General features: G+C 41.9%; 1 protein-coding gene across 3 annotated transcripts; it reads right to left on the bottom strand.

The window, feature by feature from the left end:
- Positions 1-21,266, bottom strand: TBC1D9B (TBC1 domain family member 9B). 3 transcript variants are annotated; one of them, XM_075715939.1, is made up of 22 exons: positions 21,149-21,266; positions 18,428-18,538; positions 15,254-15,372; positions 13,942-14,170; positions 13,041-13,299; positions 12,184-12,391; positions 11,853-12,065; positions 11,538-11,699; positions 10,778-10,928; positions 10,166-10,380; positions 9,288-9,405; positions 8,291-8,576; positions 7,359-7,488; positions 6,406-6,504; positions 5,508-5,576; positions 4,470-4,710; positions 4,045-4,110; positions 3,819-3,890; positions 3,358-3,408; positions 2,234-2,281; positions 1,683-1,789; positions 1-765 (listed from the first exon to the last, which is right to left on the bottom strand). In XM_075715939.1, exons 1-22 carry the CDS (start codon positions 21,264-21,266, stop codon positions 73-75), a joined length of 3,765 nt encoding a protein of 1,254 aa, XP_075572054.1. In that variant the 3' UTR covers positions 1-72. The 3 variants fall into 3 exon arrangements, with proteins under 3 accessions (XP_075572054.1, XP_075572053.1, XP_075572055.1); XM_075715938.1 differs by having other exon boundaries at positions 3,358-3,429; XM_075715940.1 differs by lacking the exon at positions 3,358-3,408.
- Between the last annotated feature and the right edge of the window lie 34 nt (positions 21,267-21,300).

Consider the following 21,300-nt stretch of genomic DNA (forward strand, 5'->3'; position numbering starts at 1 on the left):
CCAAACCATCCTGCCATCTGCCACGTTATCTCCCTGTTTCATCTCTCAAAGACAATTCCCACTTTCTTGAGTTCACCCTGACACAGAGGAAAGTTCATAGTCACTGGATGAACTGAACTGCCTCTCTACCTTCTTTTGATCTTTGATCTTCTGCAGAATGTTGACCTTCTTCTCAAAGTAGTTTACAAGGGCTGTTTCCGTCAGCATGGAAGCCAAGATCTGCTCAAAGGAGATAGACCAGTCAGTATCAATGGTACTGCCATACCTGGCAGCTGAACTACTGCCTTCACAACCAACCAGGACTGTGTCATCTGCAATGTCTTCACACTGCAGGGAGCCTGTGCTGACCATGGAGTAGGAAGACATGGACATATCATCTTTGGTTTCATCATCTGATAGCAGCTGTAAAGGAGAGCCTTGTCCTTCCCCTGACCCATCTCCTAGCATATGGTTCTCCTGCTGTGTTTTTTCAGGCTGAGCATCTCCACAGGTTTTGTCTTCATGGTCAGCTTGGGGTTGCTGCTCCACTGCTAAATTCTGACTCTGTTCAGATATTGGTGACTCCTCTTCACTCACAGGATCTTGGGTATTGTTTGCTTTGCAGTCCTCGGACTTCCTCATGGGCCTGTTGGAGAATTTTTTCCCAACCTCCCCAATTCGCAGAAGGAGACTTGCTACAGTGGCAATCGCATGGTACAGCTCTTGCTCCACCGGGTCCTCACTGAACATGTTGTAAAGGGTCTTGCATAACTCTATGAATTGTTCCTTTAAAAGACAAAGACCAAAAAAATCATACTTCAGGCTGAAAAAAGCTGACAGTGGCAGATCATCGAATCATAGAATATCTCAAGTCAGAAGGGACCCATAAGGATCATTGAATCCAACTCCCTGCTCTTCGCAGGGCTACCTAAACCAAAAACCATACGACTAAGAGCATCATCCAGATGCTTCTTGAGATGAAGCAACAGGCACCATCTTGACTGTTTATCTGCCTCCCCACGAAGTAAGTGGAAACTTACTGTACTGATTCAGAACAGTCCAATACGGGCAAACTCTTCTCTCTCTGCTGTAGCGGCTAAATTGAGACGCAGCTAGCAATTTAATAGCGGTGGGGTTTTTTGCTGACAGATGAACATAGTACTCACATATTCACGTCTGAGAAAACCTAAAATTTTACTTCTGTCCTGCTACTCTTTTGTGGACAGCTTTTAAGCATTTCCAAACTGGTTTAAATAGCACCTATCAAAGAAATTAGAGACAGAAAAGATCACACCAGTCATCAGACTCTCCTGTAACCACATTCTTCGCTCTCCACCAAGCAGCTGTAACTTGAGGCAATGCAAAACCAAGAGAGCCAAGTGAGTTTATATGACTGATGGCATAGTTGAAACATACTGCTCTGGAGGGAAAACACAGATCACAGTTCTTACAGGAAAAATTGGTCTGGGAGGCAGAGAGAATCAAATACATTTGATTGGTGGAAACAAAGCAGTTTGTCCATGTCCACTGAGGAATTCAACACAAACGTGTGGAATTAGAGGCTTCTAAAGCTCACCGGAGCAGAACAGCAGGGCAATCTACAGGCAAGGACTGAGTATGCTGGCAAAATGGCTGCACATACTGCTGAACTCCCCACTAAGCTGTGGGTCATCTAACTGGAAACCTTCACATTCACTTCTTACCTGGCTCATTTTGGGGAGATCTTTAATGGTTTCTTTCCTGGACTCTTTTTCCTTGGCCCACATTCTTAGGTAGTATCTATAGTCCTGTGGACTGGTACCCTTCTCCTCTGCAAGGCAAGACCAAGCCACTCCTGTCAGGTGGTTAATGGTTTCAGACTTAAAAAGTGAATGCTGTGCCAGCAGAAGTCATGCTGGAAGCAGGTTTTATTGACATTTCAGGAAAGCATCTACCAGGAAGGCTGCATTGTCTTCTGCTGGTTTATCTGATCCAGCTCAGTAGAGCAAACATTTTAACACTGCTGCATCAGCTTGACTTCTCATAAATGAGCTCTATGAGTTGACAACTTACCACAGATGATTTACAAATGTTATGATCTGGGTATGTAAAAGAGTCAGAGCAGTAAGGCATAAGAGAGATTTATTTCCCGGCTCACATCCCACTTTACTCTGTCCACACTTTGAAAGGTCTCCTTGATACAGCAAAGGACAATGAACGGTTCATAATATGAGAGAGACAAGACTAGAATGTGGTCTATTTATGATGAAATTACCTTTATCTGGACCATTCTCACTTGTCCTTCCTTTATCTTCTTGGGTTTCTAAAAAATTATGGAATTATAAAAGAATGGTTAATAGCTGATTTTCAGCAGTATGACACATGAATAACGTAAGAAAACTCACATACAAATTCAAATCATACAAGGATACATTTAATGAAAGTTAGATCTCACACTCCCACATCATGTTTGGAGGAGTGAACAGAACAGGATGGAAGCAAGAGGCTGATGGGATGAACTGGATAAAATGCCACACTGAAAAAGTGAGTTGAAGAGCTGAGGTAGAGGGCAGAACTCTTAAGAGAAAGGGTGAAACACAGATATGAAAGACAGGTAAGCAATGTGATGGCTTAAAGACAAAGAAGTTCAGTTATCCAAAGCAAGATAATGAATGGAAAAAACCAAACCACCACTGAGCACATATGTGACTAATATCTACACTCACCATTATTCATTGACCGAACTGACACTTTGGGAGTAATTTGCAGAGTCTAACTTCACAAACTTTGTTTCTGGTTCCCTATATTGTCATTAGACTTTACAGGAAATCTTGGCTCAACTCAGACTGTTAAGTTAGTCATCTAGCACCAAACAGCACAACTACTTACTCAAATTTTTTTTTTTTGAGCATTATTATATTTTGGTAAAAATTTAGCACAAATGACATATTTTGACCTCCTATTTGTCAATCCCTAAAATTATATTTTAAGAAATACAGTAAATTAGTCTACTAACAGTTTTACAATTCAATGGCATGCATCCTTATTCCTTTAAATTAGAAGACTGTGGAGGAGGCACAGGTATCATCTACCCAGGCCAGCAAGCCTAGCACCCCCCCCCACTCCGCTCTGAGCGTATTTCCCCCACCCCCCGCCACTTTCTAGGGCGAGATAAACTCCACTGAAAGAAGCCGGACAAAACCTATTTTGACCAAGGTTGAAACACAATAGGTAGAATATATCGAAAGGTATCTAATTACTTATAGCACTTTATTCATAGTGTCATGAGAGAGGAGCAGCAGCAGCAACTTCAGAGTATTTTAAATAGCACATTGGTGCTGGCAGATGGTATCAGCATTATAGCCATGCTCAATGCATGCATATAATCCATGGACTGACCTTGAGACTCACAGTGCAGGCAGAAATCCAGCTCTGAGACAAAAGGAGATACTTGAGCAGCAGAAAAAGGGGTTGAGGGGACAATATCCCAGATAAAACAGAAGAAAAGGCCAGGCATAGACAGACACAGAGAAGAAAACAAAAACAAGAAGAGAGACAATGAGACTTGCGTGATAACCTAAATCATGGTGGGAGACAGGGGCTGGTAAAAGCACACTGCTCCTCCTCAGCAGTCTGTAACTGTGCTTCAGAGGGGTCCTGCATGAAATGGGCACTGAGCAGTTTAAGCTCCAAACTTCTTTCCCATCATGCAACAAAGACAGCAAACTCAAACACACTGGCAATCTTAACATACTGCCACCATGAGACCATGCTTTGCAAAAAATCACTATTCATAGCACATGGATTTGTGCTGCAACTCCTGGCTAAACTGAGAGGTAAAGGCAGCAGCATTGTATTACCTTCTGTTGTAACATCCTCTGTGAAATAACTTGTGGCCTCCAAAGCAGACTCTGTCTCTTCTGGACTCAGAGCTGTATTTACAGAGAAGAAAATGTTAAGATCTCTAAGCTAATTTAACAGCAGTATCACCCACTTCATTATCAAAATTCATGAGGCATCCCTTTTCAATTGCATGTCAGAACAGATGGTGCTCAATAGTACCAATATATGAAAGCAATCACTCACCAGGAGGCAGATGCAGTTTGTAAAGTACTTTGAGTTTTTCAGTGAGGTCACCATGGTACATCCCACCTGCGAAGAAAAAAAACAACGGTTAAGAAAATAGCAATCAGGATAAAGAATCACCCTCTGCTCACAGGCTCAAACCAGAATGAGTTCACGTGCAATGAGGAAACGCTAACTGCACAAAGCCCTGTGCAGAAGCAGTAAAGAAATCTACAGCAAAGCTGCATCTTGTTGGTTTGCCACCTATCGTTTCCCAAAAAGGGAGACTGCCTAGCAGCAAAAAGGCATCTTTTGTTCTGTCCGAGGCTTCCTGTAAGGCTCTCACCCTCCCCTCATGATCACCATTATCTCCTTTTAGTTCTCTGCTTGGAAAAGGACACAAACAATTTTTGCAATATTCCATCATCTCCAAAAACACCACTTACTCATCCCTGTCACAAACTCCTTGAAGTTAATGAGAGAATCCTTGTTCTCATCCAGAAGCCGGAACAAACGCCCTGCTAGCACGGGCGTATGTGCGCCACAGGACCAGGGGGTCAAGCTGATGAACAGCTCTTTGAACTGCTCCATGTCTATGCGATACTGCTCCAGGTAGGGTAAACTCTGATCTCGGCGGGCAGCTGCAGCACGATTATTTCCCCAGTAACAGCTCATCAGATACTTTGCCTTTGGAGGGAAAGGATTAATAGGTCAGATTATACTACGCTACAACAATCCACAGGAATCAAGACTTTGTTATAGCACTGAGTAAGCATAAGCAAAGAGGAGACATTTCAGGACACACCATTTATCTCCCCCATTATTCCTAGTGTTACTTCACTACAAAATAATATGAAATGAAGGAGGCGACAGGGATTTCACAAAAAGCACAAAGAACAATTTTAAGTGAAAAATACAAACCCCATGGTTTCAGGTTTGAACAAAATGACACTCAGGTTTTACTGCAAAGGGAACATGCAGGTTTTAGAACTAAGCCTCTCCTTCCGAGTCTACAGCACAGTGTGACTGAGTTTGCAGTGACTTTGGTAAATGCAGCTGGGTAGTATCACTCTCTTAAAAACACATACATTGACAAATAGAGGTAAAACACTTAAGTAATTTTGTCACAGTTACAGAGCAAGTGAAAGGCAAACCCGAGAATAAAAAATACAGTCAATCCTAGCTTTCTCTAAGTGCTATGTGACACTCCTTTCCATTGACTCCACGATCTCTTTCTGAATAAGTATCATTCAAATACCGCAAATATGTTTTGGCCATCTTTGAAGGGGGGGCGGCGGGGGGAATCAGATAGTAATAGGGCCAGTTTCACTGGCACCGTGTATAACGATATGTAAAACAATGCAGTATCTGTTTCTGATAGGTTGGATTAAGAATCAAAGCAAAGTCATTGCCTCCCTTTCAGATTACTTTGATATTTGTTCTCTCTGTGTCAGAACACATTCTTCCTCACTCTAGCTTCTTACCTTGAACACTACATACAGCTCTTCTAGTTCTTCAATAGAGAAACCAATGTCACTAGACACAGCTCGGACCTATAGTTAGGAAGAAAATAGAATGAACAATTTATTTCAAAGCTAGAAAAATGAAGTATGACTCACTGAAAAATCCGTGTAACATAGAAGAGAACAAGTGCAAGGAAATATGACACAGGATGGGAGGGAAAACATAACCATTCCAATACCAATGGGAACTGCTATGGATTACAGGTCAGGAAGACAGTTTCTGGTCAAGCAGAAACTGCTGACATTTTGAGCAGCTAGAAAAAAAATTACTGCGCTTATTTCCTGTTTGTGCAGACCTGACTCTGCAGGCTGTGTGGCCCCTCCCTCTTGTTTTTATCTTCATATGTTTGACTGGGATGCGTTGAAAAACAACAGTGAAAGAAACAAGTGGATAAGGTTCTCCACCTAGGACATGAAGGATAATTGCAACAGATATGGATACTCCCCTTTGGCCATGAACCCTTCTGTAAAATTCCCTAACATGCTAGCATACTCTCTAAATGGCAGGAAAATAATTATCTGCTGGCTAGCTCTTCTCAAAGATTCCAGGCAAGTAGTTAAACAGAGCAGTGGAGACTACTACAAAACCTACAAGTGGTTTTTATCTCTCTCCATGCCAAATACCTCATCCAGTCATGCTCTAGCACTTCAATCCATTTTATTAGATTAACTAGAACCATGTGAAGAAAACAGAAAACCCATTATTCCAGTCAGTAAATCCATTTCTTTCACATTAAGTGTAATTCTTTAAGTCACTTAAAACTGGGTCTGCTACAGGGCAAACTTTCGAGATGCTTACAGCAAAACACATTCCATTAATATGCCATTTGGTAGCTCATTCAATCTGGGATTCACATACCACACTCTTCTTGGCTGTATCCTCCAGAGACTGGATCACTTTCAGCCTTTGTTTAAAACGCATTTGTTCAATGTCATCTGCCTTCAAATTGCTAAATTTCTACAAGAAAGGAAGCAGACCAGGTCAGCATCATCTCCTAAAGAAAGAACAATGCCCGTTCAATTACATGTTCTTTAACAAGTGTACTATCCCCTCAGAGATGATCTAAAAGCCCTAGAAACCTTGTACCAGCAGCAAAAAGATGAGGAAAAAACTTGAGCTCTATTCCCTATTCACCCTTGTCCTGCAAGAGGAGTAATTCAGAATTCATGAGAAATCCAACATCAGAGGTTTCTAAAGAACAGCTGAAAAAGCATCTGTCAGGACTGACAGAAATACAGATCTTGTACTGTGGCAGAGATAAGAGAACAGACAGGTGGTCATTCCTTCCAGTCCTGTTTTTTAATAGGACCCATATGAGATTTAGCTTGAAACACCAAAGTTAACAGGCTTTTCTGCTGACTAGGACACTCTTTTATAAAAGAAACCAAGAACAAACAGAGATGGCAGATTTGAAGAAACAAACAGAATACCCAGCAAAATGATAGCTTCCTGGCTGTAAGCAGCTGGAAGGGGACAGGATGAAGAAAAGGAGATAAAAGAGAAATGAATCCGCATTTACCACAGCGTAGCAGAGAAGAACTGTCAAACACCAGTTCTCTTGCCTGTGTTCTTTCCACCATTCATACAAATTTCTTACAAGTTTGTTCTCAGTATGAATAATGAGGTACTCCTCTACCAGTGCAGAGGTGCGTTTAGGGCCACAAAAATGATCCGAGGGCTGGAGTCCCTCTCCTACGAGGACATACTGAGGGAGTTGGGGTTGTTCAGCCTGGAGAAGAGAAGGCTGCGGGGAGACCTTATTGTGGCCTTTCAGTACTTACTCTTGGTCAAAAACTAAGCCAGAACCTTACCTCATAGGATGTTTTGATGAGTTCAAAGATGTCAATTTCAACTGGCGGATCATCTCCACTCGTCAGTAAGGCATGCAAGTGGGGAATAGGGGGAGAGACGCTCTGTCTGTTAACTACATTGTCCAAATATCTGTGGGGAAAAAACAGAACAGATGCAAGACTCCAGGATTAGTGTCCAGGAAAAGAAGTAATATCCTAAACACATCATTCCCAACTTCCTTTGTATCACTAATCTAAACACGTAGGAAAATTTAGTTTTTCCCAGCTAACGTGCAATGCTACCCTCAATGTAGCTGAAGTAAAGTTGATCTTCACCCTATTTTTGGGGTATCTACTCCTTTTAAAGCGGGCTTCAAGTAGTAAGCTGAAGATCTTGCTGCATGTAAAAAAGATTCACATTTCAAACAAGAAATTCCTACATTTACTAGACTTGGGAGATATCTGCTTGATAAAGTTTTATGTTTCTAGAATGCAATTCCTGCCAGGATCTGTTCTTAATAATAGATCAGAATTGTTCTGTGAATTTTGGATAAAGAACCCTTAGGAGTTCAAATTCAAACTGAGAAGCAGGAATGCATTATAGAATCATAGAATCATTTAGGTTGGAAAAGACTTTTAAGATCATCAAGTCCAACCATTAGCCTAGCACTACCAAGTTCACCACTAAACCAATTAAGGGTAGAGTAATAATTAATTTCATGTTTCCTGGCTTGGTGGCTGGATTATTTTCTAATGAAAGTAAAACTAGAATAGAATCACTAAGGTTGGAAAGGACCTCTAAGATCATCAGTCCAACCGTCAACCCAACACCACCATGCCTAAACAAAGCAAACAATTCCAGAAATACAGGATTCCTCCATACTTGAGCCAAAACTTAATTTCAGCTGTTGTGCTGTTACTATTCAGTTATAAATAAGAACAATGAATGGTACCTGCCCAGAATAGTCATGGCTTCACCTTCATCACAGCACTGTAACAACTTCTCCATGTTGGCATCCAGTATGGCCAATGACACCTGCAAGATAAACTTGATTCCCTCATAGAAAAAACAGTCGACAATGACCACAGCACTCTCGAAGGGCATGACACTGAGAAAGAGAGTAAGAAACCAGGAAAGGGATATGGTGGAAATCACTCCCAGGTCCTGCATCTTTTCTGACAGCTGTGGAAGGTACTCTCGTGTAAGTTCTTCAAAGATACCTTGGTCCACCAATGCACCTAGGAAAACAAACAGAAACAATGGTAGAACTCAAACTGGTGGTATCATAGTACTATACCCAAGCTAATCAATTATTAAACAAAATAGTGTAAGTTCACTTTAATTTCATAGAAGTCTCTTAACATTAGAACTAAAATTAACACATTTATTTAGATTTGTTCCTTGTTCTCAATAAAAACATATGTAGATAGAGACTATTCCTACATTGCAGAGCATGCAGAAACAGAATCTCTCATTGATCTATGCATTTTCCCTGAAAGGAGGGGTGGAGGATTACTGATATTATGGTATTTACATCAAACTATTCTCTTTTATACAGACCAACTTTAAAAGCCCATGAAGCAGTGCTTTCACTAACCTTTCCTGGGAGCCTATTCCAAAGATTTAATATATCATTCAGATGGGTCAAAAATAACCCAGTAATTTTCTTCTAGATATGCCTCCTTACTGCTAATGGTCCCTCCTGCTACCAATTTTTAGTGACTTCATCTTCCTTGTTACTACAAGGTAGTACTACTACCTTGGTAGCCTGTAGTGTCTCTTCCTACGTCTCCATCACACACCTGCAACTTTAAAGGGAACAGGGTTGTGCTTCATCGTCTTTAAAACGTACCACATTTAATTCATTCTGAACAACAAAATGTTCCTGAGAGATGCTGGTGCAACTGTAGCTGACAATCCAGGCTCCAGCATGAATTTGACAGACTTACCCACTACTCTTGTGTTGTAGTAATCCGGCAACATCCGCTCACATAAAGCCACTAGGAGCCAGAAAGCCTCTTCCTCATTGCAGTATAGCAACAGTACTGATGTCACAATGTTCATGGCCTATGAGCCGGCAGAGTTAAATATGCAGATATAGGAGAGAAACATGAAAATGTTCATGAAAGCTCTGTCATTACAGACCAGCTAAACTTAAAAAGCATGAATACAGCAAAACTGTCACCGAGACTCACATCTATTTCCACCTTTTAGTGATATCTGAGTCAATAGATGATCTTGAGACAGCTAACCTTCCTGTTTCAGTTCCTTTGTTTGCAAGGCAGCAAATAATATAACTACTTTTTGTCAAGCACTTCCATTAATCAATGTGACTAAGTAAAATTTTCAAAGTTTTCATAAAAAGTTTTGTTACAATTTGGTCATAACAGATAACATAATGAGAACTTCTAATACCAGAGCAATACACAAAATGAATCTGAATTTCTGAATTTCCACCGAGTTGTTTTGCAAACGACCAACTGGTTTCATTTTCAATATACCGCCCATGTGCATCATCATTTATACGATTTAATTGGTATTTTAAATGAAACTAGAAGATGTTTTTGCTGAACTAGGGAAAGCTCTAGCAGGAAAACTAGTAAAAGAGTCTGCCATTACACCTAACAGAAATGTGCAAAGTCTATTTAAATGCTGTATTCAAAGGACAGTTAAGAGATCTTGCAACATTACCACTTCTTTCCTACTCTCACACCATCACATGGACAGCATGAAGGAAAAGTTTGAAACTGAACAAAAAACCGCAGAAAAAGTCCAAGTCAGTCATGGTCACCGTGTAGGACTAACAAGTCTGAGACTTCTTTCTTACCTGACAGTACCCAATTGTTGGATTTCTGAATGCATAAGCAGTTAAGACTCTCCGGAGGGCAGCAATTCCCAACTCATTCTGGAAGGCGGGATGTTCTGGCATAGAACGGTGCAGATCTCTCTCAATTTCCTCTGTAGCAAGATTGTACTTTCCCATTGACTTTTCCACAAGATCTGCATAGTAACCAGGATGAGTCACCATCTCATTCCAAGCCCCTGTAACGACAAACAAATACTGCTTCACCTCTTGAGCTTTGGAATACAGATTTTATGCCCACAGTTTCAGAGAAGAGGCAGCCAGGAAGCACTACATGAACTACAAATAGATACGAAAGTATAGTAACAAACTCATTGTTAAATCATCATGTTAGAGTCTAGGTCCCCACACTGAAACGCAGATAAAGGAGGCCAAAGAGCTACTACGCTCATAAAATAAGTTATCTCAGGAATGCAATCACTGCCTTTTTGGCAAAAACACCACAAAGTATCATTCAGGTGGAGTTAACTTGCAACTAATTTCTTCTGAAATGAGCTAAGATGTGTACCTTTTCCTTTGAGATGTGCAGAAAGCTTATTCCTGCTAGCTGTCAAGGTATCCAGCAAAACCTCCTACCTGAGAAAAGGAGCCACAGCTCTCCACGAAGATTCTCTGGGATTCCTTTTTGCACCAGCTCCCTAGTCTTGGCAGTGCGATACATACACATCCCTCGCCCATATTCAAAGAAATGAATGTTCCAAGATTCTTCCTTCATCTTCTCCTTTGCCTTCACAGGAACAAATATGGCCATTTTAGGAGATTAATGCATTTTTATGTTTGTAGGACAGGTGATTTCTGGGTATACTCAGGCCTACACTTCACAAGAGAAATGCACTGTGACATTTAAAGCCTTTCTTCTTCCTGCTGAATAAAATGGTGTATGCTAATCTACACTGTTCTGAATCAGTCTGACCTTGCTTAAAGTCTTTACAACGCTAACATGGGCTGTGCAATGGCATTACACCTTGCAAATGTCTACATAAATGCAAGCAGAACCATAGTCTGAGACGATTAACTAGCAAGCAGAGATAACAGTTCCCTGCTTGCTTGATCTGAAGAAACGTAGTTCTTCACAGACATGAATTTACATCCCAGAAGCACAGTAACAGTAAATTCTCCCCCTCTAGTCAAGTATTTCAGGTATCTTAGTGCTGATAAAGTAAGCCAATGGTCAGGTTACATCTATGCAGCACTATCATTGTGACAGACACAGCAGTGATACTGCAGGACTGACCAGGGATAAAATGCATTTTCAGAGTCTCAGAACAGGACAGGAAATCTGCAACCTACTGCAAACTATTTAAAGTTAATTGTTTTAAGTTAAAATATTACTTACCCCTTTGGGTCCCATGAGCTCCTCGGAATTTCTTCTGAAGAGTTTGAGTAGTCCCTGCGAGGCTGTTGGCACTTCCCCCGCACAGAAGTTGACAGGTCGATTGCCGAGAGCAGATGTGGGGCTAACTGCAAGCGGGCTGCTGGAAGGCAACTCTGGAACTTCCTGAATAACAGTACATAAAAGCATCTTAGCTCAGGCAGCTTCTTCCCTCTGCTAATTGTCTAACAAAGAGACATTGTGAGCGCTGTTAACGCACTGTAAGGAGCATTACTCTGAAAAGTTGACAAACGCTCCTCCCAGCTATTTCCTTAGTACCTCGCAACCATGATCAGCCAAATTCCACTTCCATTCCCTGTCGCTGCTGCATGGTTTCTTGGATGGCGTTCTCTGCAAGAAGTCAGAGATTCTCTGTACCAAGAAATCTCGGTCTTTCAGATTGGCAAAGAAGAAGGTCATTTTACTTCTAGTGCTGATGGACAGAGGGCTGGGCAAGACACTGGAACTATCTGCTTTCTCAACTATTGTCACCTAGAAGACAAAGACAAGGGCCATTTGGATCTAGCAGATTCTCCATTATCTATAAAGTAGAAGCACACAAAAGACAAGAAGGGCCTGTAGTCTTAATATACAGCTAAGAGATCCCCACCTCCCTGAGAGGAATGATGAGATGACAGGCCTCCTCTGCCTTGCTGGCAAAACAGATGTAATTGTTGGAAACAAACATCTGGCCAGGAATATGCATCTTGTTGAATGGTGTCCACAAGGTACAGTCTGTGTGTCCATCCAGGCATTCATCCTTGGGCAACCGGAAAGTGGCACGGTAGCACTCATTTTTGGCTCGAGCATCCAGGTCTCTGGGGAAAAGTAAAGAGTAGCCCCCAGAGTTTTTTCCTCACTTGAAAAACCCACTCAAACACTAATGTTAAGTGTTTGTTCCAATCACAACCTTCAGACTGCGCTGTGTATTCTTAGTATTCATTTCTCTAACTGAGATGCCACCCCTTATCTGACTCCTCTTTCAGCCTTCAGACATGCTTCACTGACAAGGAATGTCCTGCAATACAAGACAAAATATGCAAGTGCATCTGCGAAACTTGAATGTTACATCAGATTCTGAAACTGCAGAGAACAGTCCCCAGTGGGAGGATTTATTACAATATAAACGTATGTTACTTTTTATAAATCTTGCAACTTCAGACAAAGGGGCTGATGTAATTTTCTTCTTTCACACTTTTTTTTTTAAAAACAGGATTTTCAACAGCCTCTAGTTGAAGATTCCTCCTGACAGTGCCTAGGCATGCATGAGAAAGACATGAGGGTGTGTGTGAATTCAGTACCAACTTGGGATGGAAAAAAAAGTAATAGGCAGAGGGCTAATGACTGAAATAAGTGATGCAGCCCCTAGAGTGAGAAAACCCCAGTGGCACCTGGGAGCTACACAGTAACACAGATTTATTATTACGATCCCCTGTTATCTGTCTTCTCACTGCTGGAAACATATACCTTTTTAATGCAGAGATGTTCTTAAGAGGCTTCCTGGGCTTTGGGAGGGACTTGTCCTGTAGGAAGCTCTCATTATCCAATAGCTGCCGCATAGCAATGTTAGCCAACTGCTCCATCAGCTTGAATGTCTCGTTGATGTTGAGAAACATGGAAAAATAAAGTTCACTGTCCCTTGTGCTTACTTTAATGCACTCGGGGAACAGCAGTGTAGCGTTTTTTTCTAGCTGGGTTACATCCACCCACTGGATCACCAGTGTCACTGGGAAAAAAAGTTTTAAACTATTACAATTTGAGGCAAAACAACAACCAAACAGAAATTAAACAAATTAAACTCAAGCAGCAAGCAAGCTCTCAATGTAGCAGCATTTTTCCCCTCTTACACGTGGACAATTCTTTTCTTCATACTTTTACTGGGTTCTCCAAAAATACTTGGAAATAATCTTTGGGATTAACTAGACTAGAAATAATGCAGTTCCAAAAGGACTATCTCCCATCCAGTAATGCTTTCAACCACAATTACTCAAGATTTCATTCCTTCTTTACAGGCAAATTAGCTTTGGACTCAGGAGTTCAAGCTTTGTAAATACTCGGTCCTGGCAGTGGTTCCAAATAAAACTCACCAAGGTAAAAATACTGCTTGGTTCTCTAATCCAGTTGAAGTAAAACTTCAGGTGTACTTGTACAGCTTGAGAAATGTTTTGAAAACTGACTCAGGCATTCAGTCTAAACATCACTGAAGTGCCTATGAGTGCAAGGACTGATCTATGCATTGAGCTAGAGCTCAAAGGATTCCTAAAAGGAAAAAAACTGTAAGCTTAAAAAGAAGTTCACACAAAATATCAATTGCATCGAAAAGATCATGGGAAACGGCAGAAAAACAACTAGCAAGGTTGTAACTCACCCTCTTTGCCCAGCAGGAAGGAGTAGAAACAGAGGTGATTGACGGTGAGGTACAGCCAACCCTGCCTGGGTACACGCCCCTTCCAATAGCTGCAGGAATAGTAATTGACCAACTTCTCCACCTCGGGCATCCCAAACTGCTTCCGCATCTTCAGTTCAGCCTCTTTGAATTTACCTGGATCCTCTTCGCTCTGGGGCTGCTCATTTTTGTTCTCTTCAGCAATAATTCCCTGAAAGGACATGGGAGGAGAGAGAGAAGAAATGGAAGGGAACATGCCTGCTGACAGACATAATATACAGCAGAAGGTCACAGCAGCAGTCCGGAAGACAGAAAGAAGAAACACAACACAGCAGTTATCGTTTCTCCTGTCACGTTAGAGAAATAGTAAAGACATGTAGAAAGAGCAGTCAGATAGTTGGGGAGTCTACGATCTGGGATCTGCTCCTGAGCGCATGCAGCAAGCATTCATGTTTAGCATTTGACCGAGTTTCTCGCAGCTGGCCTGCTAACACTCTGAACACCCTGCAGGAGAAATGAAGTCTATTTTCACTTGCAAATATGCTTCTTCAACAGGAAGAAGATCATCTGCCAGGAAGGGCAGAACTCCGCGGTCTGTCAGATCTTGACTGGCCAGAATTAAAAACAAATGACCACAATCTCTCTCACACACAAGACACACACAGAGAAAATACAAAGAATCTGACTGGAGTACTGGAAAAGACTCAAGCTGCTGCTGTTCAATAAAAAACTGTATTAATAAGTTTCTACTCCGGAGAATTTGTGGGCTGGGAATCTGAAGCGTGTTAACTGCACAACAAGCAGAGACCCCTGTCTGACTCAGAAGTCCGTGGAAGTTGGGGTGCAGTTCCTTTACAACCTAGACGCCTTTTAGAGCATCATGGCAGGGCAAGTACATTGCTTGCAAACTAGAATTCTCTCTCCCGTATTTGTTGCTAGATGAACCCTCATTAAACATTCTCTCTGCGTCAAAGGTATAATCGGCAAGTATTTTAAAGAGGTATTATATTTTAATTAGTAGGACCGTCCTAAGCAGGCTGTTCCTTGAGATCTAATGCTCATAACCTTTCCCCCCCAAAATATACTTGTCCAGTGTTGTGACTGTAACACGATGCTGATAATACTGTATGCATTCCATGACAATTCCAAATGTATGTATGTCTGAAAAGGGAGCAGAGAGAAGTTTTGCAATGGAGCTCTTACTCCCTCCCTCCCAAGGGTAAAAAAATTCTTAAAACCACCTCCCCACTCTTTCTCAGGATCTGGTAATCCTTCAGGGAAAAATGTCGCTTACATGTATCTTGCCCTTGACGAAGGTGGTGATATCCTCTTCATTATCAAAGATGGATAGGGTCTGCAGTAAGTTATTCTCCAGCCATTCCCAATGCTTTGTGATCTCTTTACGAGATGATCCTAATTGAAGGGGTGAAAGATGATGGGAATAGCAAAGAAAAAAGAAATTAGAACAAGGTCTTTTTTCCTCCAGGTTCACAGCAGGGAAGTAATAATTACCAGACAGCAATCAGGACAAATCAAACATATCAACTGTATATGTATCAAGGGTATTTTATATACACCAACATTATGTTTCTAATGAAACATCTCCACTGTCACCAAAGATAATCAGCACACTACCAACAGATCATCCTATTTGCTTGCGCACACCAAACACAGCTTTTTTCCACAGACAAAAAGCATTCTTACATTCCAGACAAGAAGTACTCTTTTAATTCCTGGTATTCTAGAACAAAAATAATGAACTTGCAGAAGAAACTTGACATTTCAGAACAACTGAAGTTTTTACACCTACAAAGAGGTTCCATTTTCCACAGGCAATGGTCAGCAGAGAGCATACAACACCAAAACAAAAAGCAACCAAACCATTCACATGTCAGAAAGCTCTTTGCTTTCTTAAATAAAAACGTCAGCAAAACTTCTGAGTTAGTTGTCTTTAACCATAAAGTCCACGAGAGTTCACAAAGGATAAGCTTCACTGTGTAACCCATTTAAAGAACTTTTCTATAGAAAGTTGCCTTAGTTAGTTGCCATTAATTACTTCAAAGATTTGTGTTTACTAAAAGATTTCTTCCTCTCTGTTAATGGCTATCACTATATTCTCTTGCAGACAGAAAAAAATGCAGAAATAAAACCAACAGTTCAACTTTTTTTAGCAAGATAAGAAACATCGTTAAATGCAGACAAAAAGAAATCTGTCTAAATGCAAATCAAAGACATTTGTAAGTTTCTCTTTGCCAAATTCCAGTAAATTTATCTTCTGAAGTTTCATACAAAAGCAGTGGGATATCTAAAAATGTTAACAGCATGACTCCCACTACTTGATTTCTCTGTGAGTGCGTTAGACCCCTCCATGTGGTTAATGATGGAAAGTAAGAAAGCAGCAGACAACACAAGCAGGTCCCTACAGCTATTGCTCTGCACGACTTTCTTTTTTAAGAGGCAGCTTCAGCAATGAAATAGTCTTCATGTATTTGTAGTTGGATACCTAACCACAAAACCCAACGCCAACTAATCTGTGGTTTCATAAGCAAAAATAACTCCAGGACCTGAAACCAAGAACTAAAAGCAAGTAAGCTGTCTTGTTTCAAAGGACTGCAGGGCTATGAATTTGAGTTTGTGTGTACAGCCCAATGGATTAGACAACAAATATTTTTAATTTTGCCTCTGTGTATAAGTTTACTTGACATCTCTCCTAGCCATCTGACAATGTTTTTAAAGCATAAATGATTTTGAGTAATAGGAAATGGCTTATTTTAAGGGCACAGAATTATCAATTATAGGATGCTTTGGTTGTGGAAAAAACCCACAGGTCCAGCAACAATGGCAGAGGAATAAAAGTCTGCGTTCTGTTTTGTTTCATGAGCTGCATCTCTCACCAAGTGACAGCAGACAAATTGCTAAAATAAGCCAGGCCTCAATAATTGATGTTTTTCTAAGAACAACATTAGAATGACGTACATGAAGGAGTAAAATTCTGCAATTCCTACAGAGAGAGTTGTACGAACAAAGTGCTGAAGGCCAAAGCTGCATGCATGACCAGAATGCTGCCCACTAGTATTTATACATGATAAATTGTAAATAAAATATATGCATTTTTCAACTAGAGAGCCATGTACATTTTATAACTTTAAGTGAATGCCAATACTCTAACTTAGATAGTAAAATGAGAACCAGATATGATGAAAAAAATGCTTTGGATGCTTTGGATGAAGACAATACATTTACTCCAGTATAATAATTTATCAAACTCCATCTGCTTGTTATATAGCCCATCTCATTTTACCATGCTGTAAAGTTACTTAAAGTTACTTACAAGTTACTTAAAAAAGTTACTTAAAAGTAACTGAGATATAGAGGATATCAGCTAAACACTTGTGAAATTGTACAAAAGTAACACACTCCTCGAGTGTCAAGATACTATAAAATTTCAGATTTGCACTGTATGCGGCCACTAAGTAGTCTGCTTTTTTCTGTGCAGTTTCTGGCCTGCCATTTTGTTTTCTGTCTTTCTTCCTCTCTGCCTCTGAGTGAGGCCACTCCTCAAAAGGGAAACTGAGTTTTTGTGAAACACAGCAACTTCTAAACCTTTCTTCCGCAGATTTTAAGTAGCTCTGCAAGGGAGAATATTGTGTTGGTTGCCTGTGGAGAAGATGGGAACTGGGAAAACATGACATCAACATCTGTGGGCTTAGCAAATGATTACTTCATGATCAGATTTTACGTCTCAACCACAAAATGAGAAGTGAAGATTCTTATTATAAACAACGTTGGTCTAACAAATATGTCTGAAGATATTTTCTCTTTAGCCACCAGCAGGACCTAAAGCCTTAATCAACATCCACCACCAGATATTAGAAGATTGTACCATGATATTCTAATACAGCAGTTACATTTCTCAAGTAAAAGAGGCTGAGGATCCTCGATGTTTTAAAAAAATATCATTATAATATATTTTACAGAGATAGTATATCTATATATCTATTACAGGCCAGAAATAGCAGAAAAAAATAAACTGGATCAAGACAATAAAGAGATTCCCCAAAGAGTGTTTGGCACCTTGAGTGACCTTACATGTTTCCATCTTGTACCGTGTCCCTGGTAAGCAGGTTTTGGCACAACACTCATTGTCCCTCAGCAATCTTATCATCATAGTTTTATTCTCTGAACAATCTCACTGTGACCTTGCAAACAGATACACCTTGGAAGAAGGAAAATTCTTAACATCTGCAGAAACAGAAGCTTTTACAGAGCCTTAAGTTCCTAAACTACAGTTTAAACAACACTGAGAAGTTTTGTCATTTCTGGCATCTTCCACTACCCCACCAGAAGCTCTAGAAAGTTTCCTGAGCAGTCACTGAATACTCCTATGCGGGATAACTGGTCACCTGAACCAAACAGACAACAGAGTAACACCAGTCCAGCCCCTGACAAGAGTCACATCAATACATACCACACGCCACTGCCCAATACACTTGAGAGTCCTGAGTCTGGTGCAGAATACGGTATGGGGCAACTCTAGCACTGGAATCCAAAACCACGTCTAATGTTCCCACAAGAAGACCTAGGAGGGAAAGAGAGAGGAATTAAAACAATGTGATACCAAAACGAAGAACTGGGTTAAGTAAAAATACGGGATCAACACTACAGAAAAATGCCAGTGTTCATATCATGTATGCTGTGATGGAAGAGCAGCGGCACTTGGTCAAGAAAATGAATATATACATCGAGTCACTGCAAGCAAATTACCTATAATCCAACTACAGCCAATCCCACTGGTAATGGATGAAGTTTAGACGGCAATTAAATGTCTACTAAACACCATTATAATCCTCCGCCTTCCTAGGAGAGTTTTCTAATAAAAGAGAAATGTGTGTTCCTCTGTGGGGTTTCTGTTGCTAATAGCAATTTTTAAGCCTACTAAACTAAAACACAGAAGAGTTTTCAACACTGTATCTTTCAGTGTCACCTATGCAAACAGTACGTAAGGTAACTCATCCAAAATGGAATCAAATAGCTCTAGAAAAACTGGTACTCACAGGTTTTAGTGATGTTTCTAAACTACTTTGATTAAACAAAGAAAGAAGGCAGAGAATCAAAATTTGGTAATACAGAAGTTAAAATGTGTTTATATAATGTTAAATAAAAAAGCAGGCATTTCCAGCATAAATGCTGACAGCCACCAGACTTTGTAAAGCAAGTCCATTTATCTCAATTAAGTCTATTTACTAGATAAATAGAAAATCTAAGATGATACTTTGCTTTGTTATTCTAGATAATGTACTATGAGCATCTTTAATGCAAATTAATTTTGCAACATCCTCATGATTACAAGTTTTGTAACATTAGAACTTGGACAGGGAGCACAGTTGCTCCTCTGGATTGCTAGTTTGGAGGCCGAGGCTCAATTTCCTGCTCTGATCCCTACGGTTTGGGTTAAGTCTGAGCAAACTGTACTCATCCATATCTCATTCGTTATCATGAAACATGCTACTTCCTCCCCTTTCTCTCTCTTGGCTATCCAAAAGCAAGTAATAGACTAGGAATATACCACTGATCATACTTCAAGAGAAACGCCATCCTTAGCAAGCTCATCTGGTAATCCTTAAAACAAATACCTATGTACCCAGCACAGCAGGGTCTCAGTTTTGGCTCCAGGTACAGTTTTAGGCAGAATACAGATTAAAAAGTAATTTTGAATACTTCCTGTAACAATACCAAGTGCGTCAAATATCAACATACAGACTGGTAACAAGACATGTTTAAGAACTTGAGTACGACAGCAACTCAAACACATTTCCAGCTTGGCTGAGTATCTACATTCTAACTCTAAAATGTCAACTTGCAGTTGTACAGCTCCTTAAGGAGGACACGTGGCTTTTAACACGTAGGAGCTCTGAAGACGACTCTCTCGCTGAGCTAAACTAGCTCAAGAAGTAAACTGGCTCAAAGATTCAACCATTTAAGAATAGATCAGTTTACATGTTTCCAGAATAGCACCAGGTGTCATTTCTTCTTGTAAAAACCTGGGAAATTCTAGAATACAATTATATGTCTACATGCAAAATCACACAAGTAAGTTATGTTACATAAAACAGAGTAATTCAAAATAATTTTGAACACTGCGAAAAGATGAAATAGCATGCTAAGACGTTTATCAGCTGCGTCATTTCTGTAGTCAGTGTATTTGGTTAAACAGGGCTAATACATGAAACTGGTTGTGCATAATTCACGAACGTAAAAAGCACGTTTTTGTTATTCACTTAACCGTGCAAGCGTTTTGCACGTAAATGGGGCGTTTTAAAAGTGAGGGGATTTTTTGTTATTGTTAACACCGTGCCTTGGTCACAGTCACGTTATTTCAAGTTTGCGCCACCGAACACGGCTATCGGGCGTAGCAGGGGCAGTTTTCCTTGGGCTGCACCCACACAACTTCACCTCCAGCCCCAGCGCAGCACGGTTTTCATACAGATATTAATTAAAAACTCCGTCTTACTTTCACCCCCTAAATCTTGAAAAAACACACCACAGGGCCAAAGAAAACACCTCAGTAATTCAAGGCAACGCGACTACGACGAAGCAGCCGTTTCTGGCAAGGGCAGAAGAGCACCCCCGCCGCCCCCGTTAGCTCCTCGGCCCCGCCGCGCAGCAGCAGGGCTCGGGGCGGCCTGCCCAGACCCCCCCGGCGCCAGGCGCTGCCCGGCCGCAGCCGGGGGGCAGAGGCACGGCCCGCCGCTCCCACCCGCTGCGGGGGCCAGCGGCGCCGGCCCGGAGGGCGGAGGGCCGGGGCACACCGGCGGCCGCCGCTTGTCGAGGGCGCCCCGCGGCCGGGCGCGGCTCCCCGGGGGTCTCACACAGCGGGGAGAAGCGAGGGGGAAGGCGGAGCGGGCTCACCCCAGCCGGCGGGGCCTGCATCCCCCCCCCCCCCCCCGATCGCCCCAGCCCCGCAGCCGCCGCCGTACCGAGGCGGGCAGCTCCCGCCCCGCCCTGACCGGACCCGCGACGCGGGCCTGGGGCGGCCCCTCAGCACCGCCACCCCCCCCGCGCCGGGCCGGGCCCCGCGGGGACACGGCAGCGGGGCGGGAGCGTCGTCCCCCCACCGCTGCCCGCCCAGCGCCAGCCCCGAGGCGGCCGGGCCGGGCCGGAGCCTTCCCTCAGCCCCGCCGCGCCTCACCCGTGAGGCCGCCCCCTTTGCCGTGTCCCCGCCGGCGCTGGAGCAAGAAGAAGGGGTTGGCCCGCTCCGTGACCCACAGCGCGCCGGCCAGCAGCACCTCCTCGGGCCCCAGCCACATCGCGGCGGAGCGGCTCGGCGGGGCCCGGCTGGGC

Source organism: Pelecanus crispus, chromosome 8 (genome assembly GCF_030463565.1).
Source record: "Pelecanus crispus isolate bPelCri1 chromosome 8, bPelCri1.pri, whole genome shotgun sequence".
Taxonomy (NCBI): domain Eukaryota; kingdom Metazoa; phylum Chordata; class Aves; order Pelecaniformes; family Pelecanidae; genus Pelecanus; species Pelecanus crispus.

Coding starts and splice junctions, on each gene's coding strand:
- TBC1D9B (XM_075715938.1), bottom strand. CDS start 21,266: ATGTGGCTGGGGCCCGAGGAGGTGCTGCTGGCCGGCGCGCTGTGGGTC. Junction 18,539..21,148: donor CAAAGGGGGCGGCCTCACGG/GTGAGGCGCGGC, acceptor TTTCCCTCCTAG/GTCTTCTTGTGGGAACATTA. Junction 11,700..11,852: donor TGGCTGATCATGGTTGCGAG/GTACTAAGGAAA, acceptor ACTGTTATTCAG/GAAGTTCCAGAGTTGCCTTC.